This window comes from Panicum hallii, chromosome 9 (assembly GCF_002211085.1).
Source record: "Panicum hallii strain FIL2 chromosome 9, PHallii_v3.1, whole genome shotgun sequence".
NCBI classification, from domain to species: Eukaryota; Viridiplantae; Streptophyta; class Magnoliopsida; order Poales; family Poaceae; genus Panicum; species Panicum hallii.
In genome coordinates, this window is record NC_038050.1 from 63,095,009 (window position 1) to 63,113,659 (window position 18,651).

The 18,651-nt window shown below is 44.8% G+C and overlaps 1 protein-coding gene and 2 long non-coding RNA genes across 10 annotated transcripts; all 3 read right to left on the reverse strand.

The window, feature by feature from the left end:
- Positions 1 to 2,805: 2,805 nt before the first annotated feature.
- LOC112877879 lies at positions 2,806 to 7,298 on the reverse strand. Its single transcript, XR_003225579.1, has 3 exons — positions 7,182 to 7,298; positions 6,115 to 6,378; positions 2,806 to 3,169 (listed from the first exon to the last, which is right to left on the reverse strand). It is a non-coding gene; the product is annotated as an uncharacterized LOC112877879 (long non-coding RNA).
- A 1,481-nt stretch (positions 7,299 to 8,779) lies between these two features.
- Positions 8,780 to 13,599, reverse strand: LOC112876431 (uncharacterized protein At5g39570-like). The gene is made up of 6 exons (XM_025940545.1): positions 12,770 to 13,599; positions 11,974 to 12,156; positions 11,540 to 11,680; positions 11,043 to 11,225; positions 9,858 to 10,040; positions 8,780 to 9,020 (listed from the first exon to the last, which is right to left on the reverse strand). Exons 1-6 carry the CDS (start codon positions 13,313 to 13,315, stop codon positions 8,952 to 8,954), a joined length of 1,305 nt encoding a protein of 434 aa, XP_025796330.1. The 5' UTR covers positions 13,316 to 13,599; the 3' UTR covers positions 8,780 to 8,951.
- Positions 13,600 to 14,684: 1,085 nt separating this feature from the next.
- Positions 14,685 to 18,350, reverse strand: LOC112874137. 8 transcript variants are annotated; one of them, XR_003224903.1, is made up of 5 exons: positions 17,805 to 18,350; positions 16,537 to 17,582; positions 16,294 to 16,395; positions 15,508 to 16,095; positions 14,685 to 15,132 (listed from the first exon to the last, which is right to left on the reverse strand). It is a non-coding gene; the product is annotated as an uncharacterized LOC112874137 (long non-coding RNA). The 8 variants fall into 8 exon arrangements; XR_003224906.1 differs by having other exon boundaries at positions 14,699 to 15,132; positions 15,508 to 15,663; positions 16,294 to 16,639; positions 16,740 to 17,582; positions 17,805 to 18,346; XR_003224902.1 differs by having other exon boundaries at positions 14,699 to 15,132; positions 15,508 to 15,663; positions 17,805 to 18,346.
- Between the last annotated feature and the right edge of the window lie 301 nt (positions 18,351 to 18,651).

An 18,651-nucleotide genomic window follows, 5' to 3' on the forward strand; every position in this document is an offset into this window, starting at 1 on the left:
AGAAAAATAGTGCAACCACAAATAAACTCTAGGGAAAATTAATAAGGTAGTTTTTTTAATTTCACCTACTTTAGTTTCACTATTTTTTGAGAAGCTCTTTCAATAGACTTCTTTCGAATCCCTCAAGAATTAACAACATCAGTGGTCTCTGTCCGCTCCAACAGTCCAGCATGCCATCATTTTGTAATCTCTCGACCACACCTGATAGTGTTGCTTGTGTCCCTTAATAACACAATCAACTCTGTCCTCCAAAGTTTCCCCTTTCAAGCTAGAATAGCACAGATTTCACCATTGCGTAATATTAAAAATGTACATCCCCCTATCTAAGATATGAATCCATCTTGGTTTGTCCTATACAAATCTTTTTCATAAGTATATGGGTTGACAAAGTAAGATTGACATTGTTGGACTCATTATAAAAAAGTACTTTCATAATATATAATCTTTTTTCTACTTAAAGTAACATACCTTTATAGATTATTAGTCAAAGTGTCACCTTATAAACGAACAATTAATTCATATCTTCGACCATGACGGAGTGGCTCATGAGACGATTGCTTTACCAAACAACTCCTCATTTCTCTCATTCGCTCTCTTGCGTGTCATGGAACAACCAACATGGTAGAGCTGCGAGGCGACCATAGGACAGTCGGCGTGGGCCACTTGAACGCCCGCGCCATGTGCCGCTCTTATTTCCACGGGGTACAATGGTCCATGCAGGCCAGATGCCTACGTGCACCGGTGTGGGGCCCGGTCGCAAGGCTCGCACCACGGCTTTGGCCTCCCAAAGCGATCCGTCCGTACGCGCACTTAACCGGCTGAGGGCTGGGAGTGATTTCCTCTAGCCGTGCTTATAATAATGACACTCTCTTGTTCGACAAGGGTACACGTTGGGACAGGGGTATTTTCTACTAGTGTATCCAGCCTGAGGGGTGCGAGGTTATCCGTAACCTCGCGCTAAGCTTCTGGACGACAGGGCGTAAGGTCCGGGCCTGACAACTGGGGGCACGGTCTCCGGACCTCCCCCACGTACTAGCAGGTCCAGTGCCTCCATGTGCCCGCAAGGACGAGGTGCTCAGGAACAGCTACCACGGATCCGGACCACCGCGGGATGGTCTTGGGCCCCCACGTGTGGAAGCCAGACCCCCAGAGGGCCTGAGCGCCAGGGCCAGCCAGGGGGGCCCGGACCTCCCATCCCACCTGGGAGGGGGTCCGGTGCCGCCACGTGCCCCTGAGGAAGCGGCCGCTAAACCATCACCGCCACGTGTCCGGTGGATACCAGCCTTCTGCGAGAAGCCAGCTCAACTACCGCATTAAATGCGGGTGGTTGGGGTGCGCGCACCCAAGACAGGACATGGGCTGCCTTGTGACAAGTTGGGCATGTATGGGTGACATTACGATAAGCCGCCAGTTACCGAGGCGGCGCGTCACATCACAGCGCCGCGTGCGTGTGCGAGGGACGTATGGTCACATCACAGCGCCGCACGCGTGGACAAAGAGTTATTATGACCTGTTGCAGGAAGGCCACAACATGCGCTGCTACAGTGCGCAAAGGCTATATCACGGCAGGTCAGTATAGCCCCATCGACTATCAGCGGGAGTTGACTCTACATCGACAACATGACTCTCTCTACGTATGTCAGCGGCAGCAGACCCTATGCTAGTAGGACGGCACAAAACCGTATCCAGACGGAGGATACACACGGAGGCCGATGAGGAAGATCTCCGGATCTGAGACAATTAAGGCTCCAATGTATACGTTATTTAATATGTCGCCGGATCCACCTGTTGGGCCCGCTCAGTGTACGCGCTCCTTTTGAGACTATAAAAGGGAGAGCGCGCACGTTATAAGACACGCTCACACGGACTCAAAGGTTGACACACCCACACACAGAGGTTCACACTCACGCAGCGTTAGGAGTTCCTCCCCCAAACTTACAAGCAATACATCACACGTGGACGTAGGGTATTACGCTCAGGCGGCCCGAACCACTCTAAATCCGTGTATACTATTCGTGTTCATACGCCTCTAGATCAAACATTCCTTGGCTTGCCTCAAATTTATTCTAAACTAGGATTAGGCGGGTGCACTCCGCTACCCGGCTAGAAAAATCCTCCCATAGCATGGGGCCTTCGGCCTCTGAAGGAGGTGATTATCAGGTGCCGCCGCGTCCATTGGGCGCTCAAACGGGTCTTCGAAATTATGTGTGTGGCATCTTTGTTCTTGAGCGCTCCATCTATCCCAGACAGCTCGCCTAAGATTCCAAGACAAGTGTCCGAGGCTTAGAGCTGTGCACATCTGTTCTTGACCGGAAGTAGATCTGCACAGAGCACACGTGAATCGTCTTAAGATCTAGTTCCTAGTACTGAACAAAGCTTTCGTGTCGTTGCACAAGGGAAATTAGGAGCAGTAGACTAGTATGACCCAACACATGCAAGTGCCAAGCTTACTGTATCTACATGCATAAGCTTGTTTGAATCTTAACCACTTTCCTTTTTTTTTTGCTCTCGTGTAGGTTGCCGTACATGTTGCACTCAATGGCCATGCACGCATGAGTACACTTTCTCCTGATTGATTGATGTGCATTTCATGATGCCGATTAAGCTCAGAATTAGGGGGAGAAAGCAGCACGCGCCCACCTCTCGCACTGAATTAATGAAAGCCTGCCTTTGCAGCAGGGGTGGGCCCCACATGTATTCATGGTACGGTTGATACCTAAAATTTTTGGGAAAAAAATTATATACATAGTACATAACATGTATATGTATCAAAAATAGAAAATAACACCACCAAACATGCTTCCCAATCTTAAATTGCGTATTGGGCTCAAATAGCCCACTACTCCCCCTCCTCCGGACCCAGTTGCGGCGGCCCAAACGGCCCAACTACTCTCCCCTCCCCTCAACCGGCGCAAAATAGCCTAAACTGCCCCCTCCTTTCCCGACTCTTACCGCCGGGGCCAGCGGCGGCGGCGAACCCTAGCTAGTGGCTAGCGGGCGGGCGGCGGTGGGGCAGGGGCAGCGGGCAGGGGCGGCACCCGAGCGGCACGGCGGCTGGGCACCGCGCGCAGCTGCGCCAGGCCTGAGCTGCGTAGGTGGTACACCAGCAGCCCGCGGCCCTCTTCTTCATTTCTTCGACTTTTCCTTTTCCTCTCTAGCCTCTGCGATTCTGAAAAAATAATGGTGAGCAGTGTGCAATTTTGATTGGCGATTGCTCATTAATTCATGACAATTCTAGAGCAATGAAAGCCAAATGCAGTTAGTGGTATTCCAAAAATAGAGGGACACAGGAACAAACACTGTTCAATCTTAACCAGTGAGAGATGAGCAGCGGCGGTCAGTTGAACCCCCAATCTGCACTTTTAGGCTGCCAAAAAAAATTCACCCTTTAAAAATTTTGAATACCCGGACTCCAAATTCCAAATCCTGGGCCCGCCCCTGCTTTGCAGCCGGTCCACCATCATTGGGGCATTGGCTACGCTCTCATTAGCCGCGCGCTTAGTTTTCTCAAAGTTTCTTCTTTGTATCCTTGATTGACAATGACCATCCCACGTACTACTGAATTTCTACAAGCAGGGACGATGATCGCCGCCATCAGTTTGCCTAAAAGATACAGCCACCGGAGGCCGGAGCCCGTGTTCCATTCGACAGCGCACGACGCTATTGCCGTTCCGGAGCTCCTCATGAAGCAACAGGATCAGATTTGGCGCTTGGCGTAGACAGTCAGGACCGGGGTAGCTAGCTAGCGAGAGCATGCTGTAGGGACTCGGCCGGCGGTAGGGCCCGCAGCTTCATGGCTGCGCATGCAACTTCGATCTACGCCGCTATGATTGACCTCCAGGACACCCTCCCCTCTATCGCCGGCCTGGAGCTGCCCTAAATCGACAGGCAAAATCAATCTCGAAACGACCTGTTTCAAATCTGTCTGGCTCCGAAATTCCAAAGGCATGCCGAGAGCCGGAAGGGAGAGGAGAGAACCCAATCCTTAAACGACCCAAATAGCTATCCGGCATGGTATCGATCCACACTCGTCGGGATCCTTTGCCCTCTGGCTCCCCGTCGGCCGTCGCGAAGCGGCTGCGTCGACCGGCGACCGCCCGAGCTCGCCGACGCTGGCGAGCGGCGAGCGGGGTGGGCGGCGACACATCGCCGCTGTTCCCGCCTTTACATCACGTCAAACACTGCAAAGGCAGGGAGCACGCACGCGAGGGCGCACGGCGTGGGGGTGGGGGCGCCGGGTACGTGCCGCGCCTTTTAAAGGAGGCTTGCGTGGGTTGAGGGAACTCGTCAGGCCGAGCGAGTCGCCGCCCGAGACCGTGAGGGCCAGGGCCGAGAGGAGGGGGAGGCGCCGGGCCGGAGGGGCGGGCCCCTGCTCTGCTCACTGCCGATGCCGTCGTCTCGGCGCAGCAGCACCGCCGGGCTGGGGCTGTGCCTGCCCCCTCGGCAGTTCGTCTGTGATTCAGCGCCATGTGCCGGTGCCCAGTCGCTGCCTGTCCTCGCTCCGCATCCGGATGGCAATCATAAAAGTTGAGATGCATGGGCGGATACCGGGAGGAGAGGATGATACTGCTGGCGCCATGACCCTGAGGCGCGCGGTCACGGGCCAAGCCAAGGGGGTGAGACTGGGGAGCGTCGCGGTTTTTTACATGCATGCCCGTCCCGTCCACTCGACTTTTGGGGCGCTTTGGGGCAGGGGAAAGCACGTCATGTGCGTGCACGAAAGCGGGGCGTTCAGGAATCAGGATCCGATGAACAAGGGGAAGCGTTCGGGCTGAGCTGAGCTGACCTGCTCTAAAGTTGGAAGTGGCCAAATGGGCGTGAGCTTGGGAGACGGGTCTGCAGTATGCTTCGTTGTACCCAACCATGCGTCTTGTTTGAAAGCGTAGAGGTGTTGAATGCCTGCTTTCCTTTTCGAACTCGTGTGTTTCTCCGTTGTTTTAATTCGTCTGCCTGATGCTGGCCTATCTGCCGAAATCGAGCATCCGTAGGTAGAAATCAGGCATAAATAGGTAGAAAGCATGCTTAATGAGAGAGAGCTGCTAGATGTTGTGGGTAAAATTACCGAACAAGATGGGACAAAGTGCTCTGGGGGTCTGGAGACTAATGTACTGTACGACACCAAGGGCCGGGAAGATCAATTTACTATTGACTTTCACCTTAACCCTTTTAACTGATAGTTCTCGATTAAATAGTTCAAGTAACCTTTTTATCTGACGGAAAAACTTAAGTGCACACGGTCATTGCTACTACAGTACTACTGCCATGTGTACCATGTCAGATGACGTGTTTGCGTGCCACGTCAGCTAGTTTGTGCAAATTAGACAACATGGGATAATTTTCAGGACCGACCCTGTATGTTTTCTCAAGATTTAAATGACTACGCTAGCTTGACCAGGTTGGAATTCAAGCAATGTTTCTTTCAGCTAGTGCCTAGTCCCATTCATAGCACACACTACTGACTGACAGTAATTAACCACCAAATCCCAGTGGAACTAAATCATATTCTGCAACTGACAGTTCATCTGGTTTGAAAGGTATCGGAACATAGTCAGCGCCGGCCGCCGGGCTATGGCTAAGCCTCAGGTTTAGAGGTTGCAAGTTTAACAGAAGCATGACATGACATGTTCATAAAGCATCCTATCTCCTTGCCTTAATTTGTGTCAATCTCTAGCTACTCTCTAGAGTGGCCATCTTTTAATTGGACTGGCGTCTTACTATAATTTGTGCTACCATTTATGCGGACTCCTACCTCCCATTGTCCCAACCACAACGGCGAGCCCAGCCAAACTTGTTCACCAATAAGACACCTCTAAGCCAGAAAGGAGCAGTACCCCCATGGCGAGTGAGTGTGACTACCCTCCCCTGAGCACCACAACACCCAGGCACCCACCCGCCAGGCCCGCCCTGCGAGTTCCTGTGACCACCCTGCTCGTGCTACGCTGAGGCTCCTCCCCTTACGCTAGTCAAAGCTACATTTCAGGGAGCGGCAGGCTGTCGCGAGTGCATCCAGCGCAAGAGCCAAAGAGCGCAGGGGAAAGGCGAAACAGGGGACGATTGCACCATGCAAGGGATGGGAGAGAGGCTGTGGAGTGGAGTTGGGGAGGTCATGCATACCTGCATCTGCATGTGCGGTGTGGCTTCTGCTGCGATCCACGGAGCGACGGAGGCGACACGGCACAGGCCATATGCTTCCAAACGGGCAACCTTTTCTTTTGTGCGCGCGTGGGTCACTGGGAACTTGGCAGAAGAACGGCGGAAATGGAGCGGAGCAAACGGCAAGCCTCCCTTCGCTTTCCCATGTGGCCTCCAACTGGATTCTTCTTCGTCACAGCCGGAAATTTCGGGCAGGGATCGGCCCAGTCATCACCTCCATTCCTCCTGCACAGTAAAAATATCTGTTTCAGAATATGGCTGAGACTACAGGCGTTTCCCCTAGCAAAAGAGGAACGGTAAACATCCTTGCTTATTCTACCTGATCCCCACATGCTCTCAAAAAAGAAAAAAAAAACTTCCTATTTTCACAAGCTCGCAAGCAACCATGAAGCACACCTTTCACAATTCATGAGAAGGCTGTCGCACATGGCGATTTTACTCTCTTTTTTTCCATTTTAACTTTTAAGGAAAGCCCTTCTCTGAGGTAGACAACTCCTTGCATCACGGCCTTGAAAGACTTTCAGGTAGATGTGACCATGCCTAGTTGCATTTGTCTCCCATTAGTTTATGGTCTTTTTGTGTAGATTTCTTTATCCTCTCCATTCAAAATTCAAATATCCTGACGGCTTTGTCTGTTGTCTATAATCTGCAACCACACCGATGCTTCTTTCTTTAATAATTGAACTAATTAACAAGTGTATCCGACGAGAGCCACCGGATCATATGGACCTACATGTTCAACAATAATGCCTGGTGCCTTTGTCCCTGTACGGCGGACCTAAAATGCAACGAAGGCCCCTACCATTAACATGCATGTAGTTGATCTAAGAAAAGGATGGATGCCGTGGTTTAATATGGCTCTGCATTCAATCAGGCTTAGTTTAGTTGCATGGTGGCATACATTCTTGTGGCCCTTTGCTAAGGGGCAGGGATGTTTATGAGATGCCATTACAAGTGGATATGCACAAGTATTGCAAAGAGAAAGAACTCGACAGCTTGAGTTCAAGAAAAATAACTCATGATCTCACCTGAATACAGATAGGATGAGCTGATAAGACAACCCGGCTGTTTTGAATTGCCTCCGGTTGTCAGGTATCTTTTGGTTGTGGACGGCAGTAGCTTTCACCACAGTCCATGGGGTAAAGGCATTTTCACCTGTAGACGGTAAAGGTATTTTCAGCAATTATAATGCGGATGTACAGAGCACAGTAGAGACTACAGCATGAGTGCTGTCTTGTTCGTTCACCAATTATAATGGCTTTTAATTGATTGCAACAGTTCCAGGGCAAATCTGGTGCATCATGCATGCCTCGGATGTGGCTACACGTCTACACCGACTCAACGAAACAACATATGGGCCAAAGGAAAAGCTAATATCAGCTGATCAGTATATAATAGAGTAGACCATGATTCCTACTGGAAGGGTGAATCAAACAAAAATCCACACCAAATGAGTGGATCGTCCATTTCCGTAATCTAGTACTCCCTTACCCCAGACCATTGCAGAAAAAGACACTATCTGGGTGCACAGCTTTATGATACTACCATCTGAGCATACAATTATATCTGTTCCGCAGGAGCAACATGACCCTTTTAAGACAATACCACTTTACAATAGCTAGGAATGTGGGTGCAAGAAAGCAGAATTATTAAAAAACAGAGCAGAAAGGTATAAAAGTATATTCTTGTAGCAAACACTGGTGGGTTTTGCAGTTCGTTTGATCATCATCCACCAGGAAACGGGGAAATAAAGTGAGTGCAAAACTAACCTCTGTGGATTACTCAGTGAGACAGTGACCCCATTTGGTGTCATGAGTTGCTTAGGAAAATAGTATGTGAAAATTTTGGGAAGGAGGAAAGCACACCCAGGTTGGAAGTGTTTTGCGAATATGTTGGCACTTCTATTTCCAACAGAAGGCCCTAGCAGAAAAATCCATTGGGCCAGGTCAGGATAAGGGGCCCAGTAACATGCAGTATTTCATCCCAATTATCAACTGCCAAGTGCCAACTATTCCATTAAGCACAATTGCAAATTGACGGGAACTGTAATCAGTAAACCTAAGAGAGGAATCAATTGGCAAAGTTCAATTCTTACCGAGCATTAGAGTGCGTTCTGACTTCTGCGTGGGCTATGGACAATGATAAACCTTATGAAGTTTGAACCCTTCCATCCCTCGTGAATGGGCTTTTGGAGGCAAGTTCAATAACCTGAAATTGGATTATTTCGGACCAATGCAGTAACAGTAAAAGTAATGTTACATGCACAACATGCACTTCAAAGGACATATTGATAAGGTACCTCACTTATCTTGCAACATACATAAGGAGAACAAAGGAGTAACAACCAGAAAAATCCTAATAAGCGGTCTAACCCTTTTGTGCCATTTAGAAATGGAAGAACCATCAAGCTCTTCAACAAATGATAACACATTAGGCCAAACAATGCTGGAATTTCTGTGATATACTTAATGTAGAGATCCATGCATAGCACTGAAATAGAGAGATTGAGCCATCTGGTTCCCAAACACAGACCTGATAACCTCAGCCAGAACCGCAAGCAAAGAACAAGTCTTGGGAAAAATAAACTGTGAACAATTTGCTAAATTAAAAAACTAGAAACAGTAGCACAAAGCATACAAATTTAATTTTATTAATGAGTGAAGTCAGCTATTTTCTTTGACATTCAAGGATTTAGTTAAATAATCTCTTAATCATACATAAATGCTTATTTATATTTTTGCTGAGTATACATGAATATTGCCGCTATTAGTTGTCCAGAGACAACATTACAACATGAACTAGACACTGTATGCCGATTGATGCCCCAAAGGCCAGAAGGAATCATTCATACTGTAGGAATCATCAGCCTGCAAGATTTATGTGGTAAACAGAGACCAAAGTTAAATATGGTAAAATGTTGGGAACAATTAGGTTTCGCTCATATTCACAAAGAACTTGAAACACCAAAAAACAAGGCATGCCACGTGCTACAAATAGGAAACCGATGCACAAACCAACGGCTCAAGAAATAAATTTCAGGTACTAGTACTACATTACACAGTGGTAACACGTAACACAACACCAGGAACGTGCATGGAACACATTGGTACTATAAACTGTTGCCTCCCCGCACAAAAAGGCCCATCAGCATATCATATGAAATATAGTTCCTTTCAGTTACTTTAAAACAAATGCCAAGTAAAATACTCCATTTCAGGGCAAAAGAAGTAGTTTCCTAACTGCTAGAAAAAGATTAATGAATTAATTTGGTTGAATGAAGCAATGCTAGCCTTAGTAAAAAACAGCTATTAAGTAGAATTCAGCAAACTTTAAACATTTTTTTTAAAAAAACAGCATCAGCGTCCAAGCATACATCATAACTGATACTCTGACAGACAAGAAAATCAACACTTCGAAAAGAGCATTGCATACTTCCCTACTTCTCGGCCAGAAAAAAAAATGGATGCTGATTCACAATATCTGGTGAGTGTTAATTACGAAGAAACGGCAAATTCCCCAATAGTACCAGCACACAGTAAGCCACACACTCAGATAAACTACACTCAAAATAAGAAGCACGGCAACAAACAGCAAATCAGCAAATTAACATTGGCAAGCATGTTCATTATCTTCAAAATAGTTGTAGATCCACTTGCACGTGGATGAAATGACCCATTAATGTTAGCTAGCACCTTTTCCCTTACCTGTTGAGAAATTAGAGAAACACCATCCATGGACACATTCTGGTAGCTTAAATTATGCCAGTTATGTTGAAAGGATGCATGCTCATCACTAGGACCCCACTCAAACGTTTCTGTCTCTCTAGGATAGAAGGGGGAAATGAACAAGCTTCCGATGCCTCCATATTCACCAGACATTAGAGAATGCTGCCAAAAAAAAAAGAGTGACATACTCATCAGAAAAGTGTGCTAGAGAACAGTTCTTAGCTCGGGGCTCGGGCTCATGGTAACTTGCGACATGTTCAGTCAAACAGAAGACAAATTGCAAATCTTCACAACATACAGAGATGATAAGTACAGTTTTTTCGTTTCAGACATGATCTGAAGTTCTGAACACATCCTTGAGTAAATTTGATTTACAATTTCGTTATGTGATGTTCTAGACTAGGTGCTATACCATAAAACACAAGATTTTGACACCTTGCCATGTGATAAGAAACTGATCCATCAAGTCATACCAGAAGCTTCCAAAAAGATCTCACACTACCAGATATGTGAAAGAGCCTATTTACATTTGCAATCCTACAATCCTGGTTTCTATTCGTGACCCCTGGCACTTTTGGAGATGCAGAATCACATGGAGATCGAGGCCATAATCTTACTGGGCAAAGCTGTGGAGAGCCAAAGCATGGGATTACCCTAAACATGGTCCTACTGATAATGTGCCACTCTTAAGCTCAGGTTTTCACAATAGTAGTTGTGTTTGTAAATATGCAACTCTCTTGTCTCTTCCAGAATGAATTCAAATTGACTTGCTAAATTAAGGGCATGTATCCTTTGCTAACATTGTCATTCCTTATCAACGTTAGGAGGGAAGATGCTTTGTTTGGTTCTCTTTCTTAGCTTGCTTATGCACCAGGGGTGCAAGACCTTCCTTTCTTTTGAGAAAGAGAGCCGCTCCCCACTGGGAAGGGTTTTGCTGACAACCAAGGTAAGATTTGAAGTGCGTCCTAGATGCAATCTAAATTACAGGTTTTCCATGAGAACATTCATCAAGAAAAAGTATTGAATAATACTCTAAATACTTGCAAAGATTATTAGAGAGTAGAACTGAATATTAGAACTCTTGCTGAGAAAAAGGCTCAAGACGAAGAAAAAAGCTAAGCATCCAGATGAAAGACATGTATCACATTTTGATTATGTACTTACTGCATCGTTTTCAAGAGCATTTCCTTGCGTACAGGCATCAGAAAGGCCCCAATTCTGAGACCATGATGGCTTAAAAGGTTCGATTGGCATGCCAGAGATCGGCATATAGGACTGAATGTTGTATGCATATGCCGGAGTTTCCAAAATGTGGCCATCACTTTGGCCACAATATGTTGAAAAATGCTGCACCAGAACCAAACATATCTTAGAAAATAATTAAAGCAATACGGAGGAACATTAAGTATATTACTTTAAAGGAAAAAGGCCATTTTACTTCAGTGAGGTTTTTCAGCTGTCCAAATAGCTCCCAAAACTTTTATTTTCCTTTTTCTCACTTTACTGTAAGGGTTACTTGAACAACTGGAAAACTTTAGAAGAATAAAATGGACCTCACTGTCCAGGCAAGCAAACTGTAAGGGGCCAAATTCCTAATGCACATTTACCCAGACTGTCATGCTTCCTAATAACTAAGCTGGAAATCAAATGCCTAAACAAACCTCATAATACTCCAGCCTCTGAGAAGAATCTGGTTCCGGGGATTCAACCTGGATATTTAGTGGTTGTTTATAGCAATGATGGTTATAACAATGAACAGGTTGACCAGACATCATGTGCTCAACATCGTAGGATAACAATGCCTGCATAAAAAAGCATGACATCAGATACTAATAAGATGTAATTGAACCAAAACCAAAACTAAAAACACATACAAATTTGAGGCAAACAGCATGGTCTCTTGTAAGCATATAAAATAATAGCAAAACTTCCTTTTATGAATTTAAAAAAATACTTGCAGAATACTTTATTCTATTCGTTTTTAATTATTGTCTCTATCTACATATGATGATGTTTTATGGAATCATAAATGCTAGTTATAATGAATAAAAGTTTACATCCAATGAAGTTCACATTGTCTACTCGGAAAAAGTACCTCGTGCTGAAATTCCTCTACTCGATGAGACTCAGAGTAGCTGAAATTTGGAAACCAATCTGGCTTGCCAAAAACTTCAGGAAGGCCATAAGACTGTGCAAAAGAAGGCGTATAGTACGAATTAGACATGGACTGGCTATAAGTATCGGCATCATCTTTGTAGTTATTATGCCATGATAAGTCCTGTTTTCAAATAACAAGCAGTTAGAATCACAGTAGAACATTTACGGTACTACACGTAAAAATGAGGAATGTACACACATAAGAAAAATAAATAAATCCCCATTCGCCTAATTCAGTTAAGTCAAATTATTGCCACAATCAAGCTTATGAGATATTTTAACAAATCAGTGATAGTATCATGATCAGCTTTCTAGTGCATTTCTGTGGGGGTCATTCTGAGATAAGAAGCCAGTCTGTTAAGAGTTGTGATTTATTGATCCGCAGAGTGTACTTTTTATCTGAACTGTTATCATTCCTCATATGAGGAGACAAAAATGCAGCCTACCAAACTTCAATATCCTTGTAATCCCAGCACATTAAAATGCATGCAAATTCAGTCACAAGGTTAAAGCACCAGCAAAAAATACCGCTAAAACGAACACAAAATTCGAGCTAGTTTTCTCATATATAATGGAAGAAACCGTCTGTACACTTTACATACACAACATAATAAACAATTTCCTCCAACATAGCACTTAAATATACTTCCACACGCATGATACCTGACGCTGATACAGTATGGAGATAAAAATGAAGATGTTAGCAAGTATGGATATAGAAAGCAGGAACCCACATTGCCCTGAACCAGCTCCTCGCTGCCATCGTGCGGCTCCACTCTTCCCACGGACGGTGCCGGCACCTCAACCTCCAAGGCCAAGGCGTCCTCCCCACTTTCTTTCCTGTTCGCATGAACCATGTAGCTGTCCACCCCAATCCACTGCTCCACATACGGGTCCTTGTAGCCGAATACATAATCCAACCCCCGCACGCACTTCCTCCAGAAGCCGCGTCCGCACCACCCGCCCCTCCGCCTCTTCCCTTTCGTAGCCGCCCCGTTTGGAAACACCTCCGGGGATTCGTGCACCGGCTCCCGCGGAGCTTCCTGATCGCCATAAGGTTCCTCCGGCTCCGGTGTGGGCGAAGGCGGCGAGGGGACATTGGGGACGGTGGCGGCGGTAGAGGAGGAGACGGGGTAGCAAGTGTTGGCGGAAGGCGGAAGAGGGGTGCCGAAGGTGGCGGCGAGGTCGTAGCCGCCGCGGTAGGGGTGAGGATTGTACTCACCGAAGAAATCGTCGTCGTCCTCGTCTAAGAGGAAGTCTCCGGCGTCGGCGGGGGCCATGGCTGGTCGGTTGGAGTCCGGGTTGTGGGGCGAGAGGATGCGAAGTGGGAGTGAAATGGAGCGGCGGAGGAGGTGAAGGAGCACGAGCACATGAGGAGGGTTGCATGTTGCTTTCCGGTGACGGCGATGCCGTTGGGAGCTTGCGTATGGCGATGGCGTCGGGTGGCCGGTGGGGACGACGCGCGCGGGGCTCGTCGTCGCCGGTAAGGGGATTGATTGATCTGGCGAATACGGAGTTCGAGTGGGCGGGGAATTAGGGGAGGTTTTACTAGCGGGCACGACTGACGCGCTGCAATCGCAAGGCCGGCCCACCTGCTGCTTGGCGCCCCACGTGTCCTGCAATCTAAATCCAAGAACAAAACAAAATGTTTAAAAATAAAATAAAGTGTTCTAAATCAAAATAAAACATCTGTCAAAAAATACAAATAGTCCAAAAATTGTTTCGAATAACAAATGATCTAAAAACAAAATAGAATGTTCCGATGATGAGATAAGAACAAAATAATGTTCTAAAAAATATAATTTATATATAATTAAATGTGATCTAGTTTTAAAAATCTCGTTGTAAGGATAAAAATGTATAATCAAAATTTTATTTGAATAATTAGTTTGCGAACTATATTTTTATTTTTCTTCAAACATATGTGTTAAATGAAATTATGTGTAGCTAGTCTTTCGCACGCGATGAATAAGTCTGCTGGGAATTAGGGTATAGGTTGGTTGCTGCTTTTTTGCACAACTGAGCCCACGCTTTTAAAGTTGTGAACTGGAGTATATATTGGCAGATTCAAAGTTGATGCATATAGGTTGGCACTGTTCAAAGTTGGCGAATTTACAAGTTTTTTTTCGTGAAGAAAAACATTAATGCAACTTCCCTCGAAATTGCTTTTCATGATTTTATAGTATTTTACTTGTTTGTTTAAGATGTTTTTCAATATGTTAGGAGAACTCAATGTATGCACACGTACTGTCACCGTATAGATAAAGAATATTGTGATGTATTTTCTGCTGTGCGGTCCTCATTATATTTTTCTGCCTCTTCCATTGACCAATGCAAGGCGTATCACAGTACTTTCAAAACTGTGTTTTTCTTCCATAATGCACACAGTGCTTTTGGATGTATTTTCCTCATTTCCTGTATGCCGACTGTTGAGTATTTTGAAATTTGAAGCCATGTTTTGTATGTGTTTTTTCAAGGGATTAGGTTCACGCCCGTGCGTTGCTACGGGCAATACAGATTATATTAATAGCATTTAGTTCAGTAGATAATTTAAATTGCATTTCAGGAAGCATAGCTAATGGCATGTCCGTTGCTACGGAAATCTTCAATGCAATAGAGGGGTATATAAAATCTTCAATGCAATTGAGGAGCACGCAATGTCATACGAGATTTGCATTTTTCAGTGAAATCCATGTTAGATCATTTGGCAAGTCCAAGTTTCCTGATGAGATAAATATACAAAATCTCTAACACTGATATTTTAATTTTTCATTATGTAAGTCAAATTCAGACAACAACCTTCATAACTCTGAACCCATATCTTCCTTCGAAAACCAATTCTCCATCGCATCTCCACATGATAAGTAGCAACATGTCATAAAAAATAACCTATAAATCTCATATTAAAAACTTTTAAACTCCTCCAGTTCGTTCTAATGACACAAAACACAAACAACATCAGTAACTCGATATCTATTATGGTAGAGTGGTATTGGCAAATGATCATCACAATTATGAGGAAACAAAAATAATACCTGGTACTCCATCAACTCTTTAGCTTGCTCCCTCTAATTATCACTCAATTCCTCAAAATAACCTGAAGAAAACAAATGCACACAAGGGCATTATTAAAGATGGCTAGTTCAGGCCCATACAACAGAGAAGAGTCTACTAAGAAAAACAGCTAAGACTGTGCTTTTATAGTCGGTTTGAGATCATGTGAAGAGCTGATTTAGAATGTAATGTTAAACTAAAATTATCATCAATTCATGATTTAAGACTACTAAAATTATCTACTGAATTGTCTACTGATTTAAAATGTTATTAATCAATAATTTGTATTGCCCGTAGCAACGCAAGGGCACAAACCTAGTTATCATTAATTCATGATTTAAGACTACTAAAATTATCATGAATTCATGATTCAGGACTAAGTATGAATACAAAGACAAACATGAATAGCAATGCACACCTTAAACAATATAAGCTTTTGATGGTCAATCGTTCAGTTCCAAAGAGAGGTCACGTGGCTGAGGCTGCAATGCTTAATCCTCATATCACTCAGCTCTTCACAACATTACTTTAATTGTTGTGTTTGTACCTAGCTAGCCATAATTCTTTTGACCACCTGCAGAGAGAAGGTTATTAACAGCAAAAATTGCTTCATAGAAAAAAAATTGGAAAACATTACTGCAGGATTACTGTCCTTAAAGGAGATACTTTATCAGAAAAAAGGAAAGATAAAGCCTTGAATAATGAATAGAGGAGCAGGAAATAAGCAAATAAAAACATTAGGATTTTGCAATTTATATCAAATCATAGACTTCATACAAATGGTATATCCTGATTGGTTTAGGAGGATATATGTACCAGAAATCTCATGACAGTTGACATGTCATTTGTACATATGCATTGTTTGCTTTCGTACATGTCATTTTTGCCCAACTAATTAGTTTTTCATCAGGATCTATTATTCTCTCGTTGCATGTGGTTTCTCCCTCTATAAGTGGCATGGAAGACAAATAGCATTCAAACGGGATACACATGACGCTATCCAGATCTGATCACAAATAAGCACAAGTGGCATGTAAGAAACTGATATCAGCTAGATGTAGCTAAGATAAGATTAGCTCGAAATTTTGAATCCAGCCAACTCACTTAAGTTGATTTCGTTAAAAAATATGAACACCAGATTTCTTCAGTTAACAGATTTCAGTGACAAGATAGCAAGTTGAGTGAGAATAAGTTGGATGCATACCTTAAGAGGCAAACATTATTACTATCCCTTGAGATTCATCGGTAAACAGAAAGTACCCTCTTTCTCAGGGCCTTTTAATAGAGTGAAATGCAGTTTGACCATCTGGATGAAGGGAATGTAGAGAAATCATAGAGCCCATGCATATCTTGTTAGTACAATCATAATCAAACAAAGATCGGGGAAATTGACAGTAATGACCAATTCAGGAACAAAGAGAGATGAGAATGCAGCACCGGCTCTTACTCAAGTAATCAATATGGACAGAGAAACAAAATTGCTGCAGGTTGGATATAATAAATCTGGCTTCCCATCTTCCAGTAGATACTGCCATGTTGCTGCCGGCTCCCTGAGATGGGCAGACAGCCACATGTTTTGTTCTAGCTTGTCAAGCAGCATCTCCAAAGCTTCAAGCCACATAATTGTAAGTGAAATCTATGTACACCCACCTATTTTGTAGTGTGGCGATTCAGACTTCAAGTCCAAATTAACAATTTCTGAGGCCACTATAGCTAACTCATTGTTCAGTATAGTGGCTTTTAGTGACCAGTAATAAGAGAATGACAGTATTAGATTCAAGTCAGATGGTAACCGCACAATTTAGCATGACAATAAAAGGAGCGCAGATGCTCATGTAGGCAATGACATCCTTGATAGATGGTAGATGAACAAATTTGTCTGGTCCTAAATGTGTATCTAGCTAAATATTTTTGCGGACAGCATATGCACATTCACCCATATTTAATGATAATAACTGAAGTATCTCTTTCCTGATCCACTTATGGTCTAAGATCTAAGGTGCATCTCAAGCTTCATATAGTTACGTTTAGTATGCTAGGATTCAACAAAATTTTATCCTGAACCTAAACACATGTATTGTCTCTCAACATTGCACTAAAAATGTACATGCTAGCCTGTACTTATTTGATAGTTGCTTCTGAATGAATCATATTCTAAATTTATGATTGGCAAAGGTAATATCAACTCTGTATGAAAAAACATTACATAGAACAGATCATTAGTTTATTGAACAAATTTTACATGTGTCCGGCAGCTTTACGCGATGCCGCCGTACGGGAGCAGCATCCTCTGGGCAGATGCAATTTGGCCGACGTCAGCGCAAACTAAAGTAGGCACCTGCAATGTAGTCGTAGAGGCCCCAGTGGTCTTCACAAATCAGAGCCTGCCCTCGTCGATAAAAGCCAAAACAATCAGATTGTTTTCCTCTCAGACTCTGCTCGATCTCTCTTCTCTGTTCTTAGAAGCGTCTCCATGCTGTATAATAGGTAGATCTGTAAAGAAAACAAATAAACAAGAGGAATTAAACAAGCAGGAACTAAAATCAGCAATGGTACATGCGTTCCTATTTTTTAATGATAGAAACGATCAAACAAGAAGAAAAAGTGATGAAACAAAAAAAAAGTCTTCCAAAAGTACAGATGTGTGAGCTGCTAGGCCAGCCCTCCAGGCACGGCCGAGGCCACACCGTTTGCGAGGATGAGAGCGATGCAAACCTGGGTAAGAGGATTGTGGATGGAGATGGCAGCGCATCCGATCGGCACCTCCGTGCATCTGTCCTGCTCCCCACGGCGTCGGCGGCTAGAGTCTGGACAATGGGTGCGGGGAATGGGGCTTCGGTGATGGCAGGGCATCCGACTGCCACATCCATGGATACAACCTCCACGAGCCTTCCATTAGGACGGTGGCGAATGAGGAGAAGGATGCTGGACGGGGAGCCAAGCGAGGGTGAGGATAATGCGAAGCGGCAGGGTGTCGATCCGCGCGCGGCGGCCGTCGATCCGAGCGGCACCGACGCGAGGCGGGCCAGGCGACGCTCCGCACGTATCTAGGCTTCCGTCTATCCGCGCAGCGCCGATTGGAGGGGAGGGCAGCGGCCGTCGTGAGGGGAGGGGGGAGTCGGGGCTGCGCAGGAGATGGAGAGGAGGGGGAGGGCGTCGGGGCTGCACAGGAGACGGAGAGGAAGGGGAGGGCGGCGGGGCGGAGCGAGATGGTAATCGTCGAGGGGTGGGGGCATCGGGAAGGAGGGGGTGGGGACGCTATCGCTGTTGGACGGTCAGATTGAGGGTGCGCTGGTTTCCTCACCAGTCAAGCTTGCAGCCGGTCACATCAAAAAATATCTTGCTATTTAAAAATATTAAATAAAATCTGTTTATAAATTTTTCACAGATGGGTGCTAATTCGCGAGATAAATATAATGAGCCTAATTAATCCATAATTTGCCACAATGATGCTACAGTAATCATTCGCTAATCATGGACTAATATACCTCATTAGATTCGTCTCGCGAATTAGCCCTGAGGTTCTGCAATTAGTTTTATAATTAGACTTTATTTAATACTT

Bases quoted from the DNA above. Each gene is read 5' to 3' on its own strand.
- LOC112876431 (XM_025940545.1), bottom strand. From the start codon at position 13,315: ATGGCCCCCGCCGACGCCGGAGACTTCCTCTTAGACGAGGACGACGAC. The intron at 11,681-11,973 runs GTACTTTTTCCG...TTTTTTATGCAG, and splicing joins TAGAGGAATTTCAGCACGAG to GCATTGTTATCCTACGATGT. The intron at 9,021-9,857 runs GTAAGGGAAAAG...TAAATCTTGCAG, and splicing joins TTTCTCTAATTTCTCAACAG to GCTGATGATTCCTACAGTAT.